The 6758-nt window shown below is 45.0% G+C and overlaps 1 protein-coding gene and 1 pseudogene across 2 annotated transcripts in view; one reads left to right on the top strand and one right to left on the bottom strand.

Annotated features, from left to right (window-relative positions):
• BRAP (BRCA1 associated protein) overlaps positions 1 to 6758 on the top strand; it is a 54782-nt gene that overhangs the window by 41356 nt on the left and 6668 nt on the right. For both annotated transcript variants that reach the window (XM_011936617.1, XM_011936622.1), the window contains one exon: positions 477 to 580. In XM_011936617.1, coding sequence (XP_011792007.1) covers positions 477 to 580 — 104 coding nt within the window. The remainder of the gene's footprint in view (positions 1 to 476; positions 581 to 6758) is intronic.
• On the bottom strand, positions 4458 to 6323 carry LOC105507998 (annotated as a pseudogene).

Here is a 6758-nt window from a genome sequence, read left to right as displayed (position 1 = left end):
AGGCTGGTGGATCACCTGAGGTCAGGAGTTCAAAACCAGCCTGGCTAACATGGTGAAAACACATCTCTACTAAAAATACAAAAATTAGCCAGGCATGGTGGCATGTGCCTGTAATCCTAGCTACTCAGGAGGCTGAGGCAGGAGAATCGCTTGAACCGAGGAGGCGGAGATTGTAGTGAGCCGAGATCGTGCTACTGCACTTCAGCCTGGGAGGCAGAGCGAGACTCCGTCTCAAAAAAAGAAAAAAAAAAGATCTCCCGGCATTTTTAATCCTATTACAGAAATTCTTTCAAATGATTACCTCACCTTTTCTTTATATTTTTTTCCCTGTCTGGAAACTGCTATATCTCACCTTTTCTAATTTTGATTTGTCAAAGTTACATACTTATAATTAGGGGGGAAAATATGATGTTAGCCCCGAAGAGCACACCACATTACCTTTGTGAAATGAATCTGATTTCTGTTTGCTCTCTCAGATTAACAACATGAAGACCAAGTTTAAAGAAACAATTGAGAAGTGTGATAATCTAGAGCACAAACTAAATGATCTCCTAAAGGAAAAGCAGTCTGTGGAAAGAAGGTAGGTACAATAGGTCTATTCTGTTGTAACAGGCTCTGTAAACAGACAGTTTCTTTCATTCCTATGGAAACACCCTCATTTTCAAATATACGTATCACCAGGTTTTCAGGAGTCTCCCTATATATGGAACAGACTTCTCGTTTATTAAAAAATGTGGGGTTTCATACCAGATGGATGCCATGTGGAATGCAATGCTCTCTCCTGATGTCTGTGCGCCTGAAGTGTGTGCAGATATCTTCCATTTTTGCCTGTGAAAAGCAGTTTTCTTCCATCCAGAGCCTTTGGCTTCTTTGAGCCATTGTGACTGAGAACTGGCAGTTAGGAAGGAGACTGTGTCTAAGCTGGAAATGTTATATGCTGTGGCCTTGGGCAGGAGTTAAAGGCAAAAGATGTTGAATATGGAGCAAAAAACTCATAAACAGCATAGCAATAACGTTCCTTATTTACTGTTATTTGGGAAGATAGTTGCTACTGATTGAAATTACCAGCCAGGCGTGATGGCTTATGCCTGTAATCCCAGCACTTTGGGAGGCTGAGGCCGGCAGGTTGCTTGAGCCCAGGAATTCAACACCAACCTGGATGACATTGTAAAACCCCATCCCCACTAAAAATACAAAAATTAGCTGGGCATGATGGTGCATACCTGTAGTCCCTGCTACTCAGGAGGCTGAGGTAGGAGGATCACATGAGTCGGGAGGCAGAGGCTGCAGTGAGCCAACATCTCACCACTGCCCTCCAACCTGGGCAACAGCGAGACCCTGTCTCAACAAAAATAAATTTTTTTTAAGCTATTGTAAAAACAACACTACAAAATTAATAGAAGTAAAAATTTAAAATTACCCTATACTTTCAGCACCCTAACAAATTGAACAACTGTGTTAAAGAATAGAGCTTAAACTGGAAGGGTTTTTTTTTTTTTTTTTTTTTTGAGACGGTCTTTCCATGTCACCCAGGCTGGAGTGCAGTGGCGCGATCTCAGCTCACTGCAACCTCTGCCTCCTGGATTCAAGCGATTCTCCTGCCTCAGCCTCCCAAGTAGCTAGGATTACAGGAGCACGCCACCACACCCAGCTAATTTTTGTATTTTTAGTAGAGATGGGGTTTCACCATGTTGGCCAGGATGGTCTCAATCTCTTGACCTCATGATCCGCCCGCCTCGGCCTCCCAAAGTGCTGGGATTACAAGCATAAGCCACTGCACTCGGCCAGCTGGCTACATCTTCCACCTCCCTAGGCTCAGGTGATGCTCCCACCTCAGCCTCCCAAGTAGCTGGACTACAGCTGTGCACCACCAGCCCTGGCTAATTTTTTTTTTTTTTTGAGATAGAGTTTCACTTTCGTTGCCCAGGCTGCAATGGCGTGATCTTGGCTCCCCACAACCTCTGCCTTCAGGGTTCAAGCGATTCTCCTGCCTCAGCCTCCCGAGTAGCTGGAATAATAGGCATGTGCCACCATGCCTGGCTAATTTTGTATTTTTAGTAGAAACGGGGTTTCTCCAGGTTGGTCAGGCTGGTCTTAAACTCCCGACCTCAGGTGATCCACCCACCAAAGTGCTGGGATTACAAGCATAAGCCACCACGCCTGGCCTCTGGCTAATTTTTTGTAGAGACTGTTTTACCATTACAGGTGTGGGCCACCACACCCTGCAAAACAGGAAGTTCTTTTTCACCCCCTAGATCCTGCTATCTAGTGTTAACCATTATTATCCAGTACTAGTGAATATTTATTCTAGATGTTTAGCTCTGCCCACATAAATATCTCACATGCATAATCTTTTCTCTGCAAAAATAGAATGTAGGTGTTATCTTTGATAAAATATGTTTTTGGACTTTTTTTCATACTAGCACATCTAAATCTATCCTGATCTTTGTAACATCTGCATGCTGTTTCATTGTATGGATGTACCATAATTATTTTTGTTGTTGTTGTTGAAATAAGGTCTTGCTGTGTTGCCTAGGCCGGAGTACAGTGGTGTAATCACAGCTCACTGCAACCTCCAGCTCCTGGGCTCAAGTGATCCTCCTAGTCTGAGCTTCCTGAGTAGCTAGGACTACAGGTGTGTGCCACCATGCCTGCCCAATTTAAAATTTTTTTGTAGAGATGGGGTCTTGCCATATTGCCCAGGTTGGTTTTGAACTGTTGGCCTCAAGTGATCCTCCTGTCTTGGCCTCCGAAAATGCTGGGATTATAGGCATGAGCCACTGCACCTGGCCTACCATAATAATTTTGACCAGTTCCCTATTGATTGTGTCAAGTTGTGTCAAATCTCACAGTACTATAAGCAATACTGTAAAGAGCATCTTTCTCCATGTCTCTTTTTGCCCAATCTTGAGTATGTATATTCTATGGGATAAATTCCTAGAAATGAAGTATCTGTGTCAAAGGGAATGCAATTATTTATTTATTTATTTATTTTTTGTTTGTTTTTGAGATGGAATCTTGCTCTGTCGCACAGGCTGGAGTGCAGTGGCATGATCTTGGTTCACCTCAACCTCCACCTCCCAGGTTCAAGCAGTTCTCCTGCCTCAGCCTCCCGAGTAGCTGGGATTACAGGCACACACTGCCACACCCGGCTAATTTTTGTATTTTTAGTAGAAACAGAGTTTCACCATGTTGGCCAGGCTGATGTTGAACTCCTGACCTCATGACCCACCCTCCTTGGCCTCCCAAAGTGCTGGGATAACAGGCGTGAGCCAACGTGCCTGGCCCAAATTTTTTATTTTTATAGATATTGCCAAGTTGTCTTCAAAAGAGTTTATACCAGTTCATGCTCCAGTGCCAGTGTGTAAGTGCCTCTTTTCTCATGTCTCAGCTCTTGGGTGTTCTGATACATAAAAATAGTATCTTAAATAGTGGGGTTTTTTTGTTTGTAGTTTTTGTGTGTGTGTGCTTTTGTTTTTTGTTATTTTTTTGAGACAGGGTCTTACTCTGTCAAACAGGCTGGAGTGCAGTGATGCAATCACAGCCCACTGCAGGCTCAAATTCCTAGGCTCAAGCAATCCTCTGCCTCAGCCTCCCAGTTACCTGGGTCTACAAGTGCACATCACCACACTTTAAATTAAATAGCTAATTTATTTAATGTTTCCTTTGTAGCGACAGTGTCTCACTATGTTGACCAGGCTGGTTTCAAAGCGACTCTCCTGGCCTTAAGTGACCCTCCCACTTTTGCCTTCCATAGTGCTGGTATTACAGACATGAGCCACTCTACTGGGTCTCAGATGGTGTGGGTTGGTTGTTTGAGACAACGTCTTGTTCTGTTACCCAGGCTGGAGTGCAGTAGCATGAACACAGCTCACTGCAGCCTTGACCTGCTGGGATCAAGCAATCCTCCAGCTTCAGCCTCCTGTAAATTTGGGACCACTGGTGCACGCTACCACACCTGGCTAATTTTTTTGATTTTGTGTAGAGACAGGGTCTTACTTTGTTGCCCAGGCTGGTCTCGAACTCATTTCCTCTTTTTTTTTTTTTTTTGAGACGGAGTCTTGCTCTGTCACCCAGGCTGGAGTGCAGTGGCGGGATCTTGGCTCACTGCAAGTTCCGCCTCCCAGGTTTACGCCATTCTCCTGCCTCAGCCTCCTGAGTAGCTGGGACTACAGGCGCCCGCCACCTCACCCGGCTAGTTTTTGTATTTTTTTTAGTAGAGACGGGGTTTCACCGTGTTAGCCAGGATGGTCTCGATCTCCTGACCTCGTGATCCGCCCGTCTCAGCCTCCCAAAGTGCTGAGATTACAGGCTTGAGCCACCGCGCCCGGCCCTCATTTCCTCTTTCATTTGCTGAAGCAATCCTTTCACCTCAGCCTCCTGGAGTGCTGGGATTCCAAGCATGAGCCAACGCACCTAGTCTCAAATGGTGGTTTCATTTGCAATTCTTTTTTTTTTGGTATATAAACTATTTATTAACAGACAAGGCCTACAGACTTATTTCTTCTTGGACACGTCCACGGTGTGGCCACGGTGGCAAGTGGTCTTGGTGTGCTGGCCTCGGACACGAAGGCCCCAGAAGTGGCACAGCCCTCTATGGGCCCGAATCTTCTTCAGTCGCTCCAGGTCTTCACGGAGCTTTTTGTCCAGACCATTGGCTAGGACCTGGCTATATTTTCCATCCTTTACATCCTTCTGTCTGTTCAAGAACCATCTGGGATCTTACACTGGCATGGATTCTGCATAATGGTGATCACGCGTTCCACCTCATCCTCAGTGAGTTCTCCCGCCCTCTTGGTGAGGTCAACGTCTGCTTTCCTCAACACCACATGAGCATATCTTTGGCCCACACCCTTAATGACAGAGACGGCAAAGACTGTTTCCGCTGCCCATCGATGTTGGTGTTGAGTACTCGCAAACTATGCTGGAACTTTCAGGGATCACTAGAGACATGGCGGCAGCACAAGCAGCGGTGTGTAGGCCTCCTGTGGAAGAGCTGCAATTCTTTACTTATGAGTAAGACTGGACATCAAGAAGAGGGCACTCCCAAGTCTAAAGCCCTTTGGTTAGAATAAGTGCCCTTTTTTTTCCCTTCAGCAAATGCAATGAAGTCAGAGTACTTGACTCTCCAAGAATGCCACTTTTCCTCATAACTTCCTTATCACAGCTATCATCTGCAAGGCACCTATTTAACCACTGACTGCAAAACAAAGAAGCAATAGAATTTTTACCATCAGTCACAGAATAGTTTCTGCTACTGAAAAATTTCTGATGCTTTTTTAAAAAGTGTCTTAAAAGTACATTTGTGGGCTGGATGCGCTGCCTCACACCTGTAATCCCAGCACTTTGGGCGGCTGAGGCCAGTGGATCATGAAGTCAAGAGATTGAGACCATCCTGGGCAACATGGTGAAACCCTGTCTCTACTGAAAATATAAAAATTAGCTGGGCACAGTGGCAGGCACCTGTAATCCCTGCTATTTGGGAGGCTGAGGCAGGAGAACCACTTGAACCCAGGCAGCAGAGGTTGCAGTGAGCCAAGATAGCGCCACTGCACTGCATCCTGGGTGAGAGAAGGAGACTCCGTCTCAAAAAAAAAAAAAAAAAAAAAACAAAACTCTTCCGTGTTCTCCCAATGGAGGTTGATTTTAAAGTTAATTTGAATGGAAAATTTATTTTTGTTTTATTGTATTGTATTGTATTTTTTTTGAGATGGGAGTCTTGCTCTATCACCCAGGCTAGAGTGCAGTGGCGAGATCTTGGTTCACGGCAACCTCCACCTCCCTAGTTCAAGCCCCTCCCTGCCTCAGCCTCCTGAGTAGCTGGGATTACAGGCATCTGCCACCGTGCTTGGCTAATGTTTGTATTTTTAGTAGAGACAGGGTTCCACCATCTTGGCCAGGCTGGTCTCGAACTCCTGACCTCGTGATCCACCCATCTTGGCCTCCCAAAGTGCTGGGATTACAGGGGTGAGCCACCGTGCCCGGCCTATTATCATTATCATTATTATTATTATTATTATTATTAAAGCTAGTGCTATTAGAGACTTGCTAGGCAGGCTGTATGGAAAATGATTAAAAAGAAAGATCCAGCTGATCCCTGGGCTGTATGACCTAAATTCTCAGCCACTTTTAGTTCCTGTTATATTGCCTTGTGGTTCACGCAGCCTCCCGACTTTGCCTTCCCACCTAATTTTTGCCAGTGTCCTTAGACCAGTGGAGTTGAGGAAATTCCCAAGTTTGCAGATCTTCACACAGGAGTGGATCCAGTATCTACCTAGCCAGACTCCAGAATACTCTGGGATAGGATTGCTGCCATCTGACATGTTATACATCAGAATTTTTAAATTCTCTTATGTTTTTAAGGCTGTGTAATATGAATTAGTCTATGTATATTGATTTTATAAATAGACTCAAAAGAACATGGACTGCTTATGTTCCATGTGGCTTCATGATACTTGAAAAAATTATTGGGAATTGGAAAAAATAAACGACTAGAGTCAACTGTCACAAGTTTCTTATATTACCAATGTTTGTCTCTACAAAAAATACAAAAATTAGGTCAGGCGCGGTGGCTCATACCTGTAATCCCAGCACTTTGGGAGGCCGAAGTGAGCAGATCACTTGAGGTCAGGAGTTTGAGACCAACCTGGCCAACATGGCATCTCTACTAAAAATTACAAAAATTGCAGGGCGTGGTGGCTCAAGCCTGTAATCCCAGCACTTTGGGAGGCCGAGGCGGGCGGATCACGAGGTCAGGA

The sequence above is a fragment of the Colobus angolensis genome, unplaced genomic scaffold (genome assembly GCF_000951035.1).
Source record: "Colobus angolensis palliatus isolate OR3802 unplaced genomic scaffold, Cang.pa_1.0 Scaffold10, whole genome shotgun sequence".
In the NCBI taxonomy this organism is placed as follows: Eukaryota; Metazoa; Chordata; class Mammalia; order Primates; family Cercopithecidae; genus Colobus; species Colobus angolensis.
This window is presented reverse-complemented; position numbering and strand designations above follow the sequence as displayed.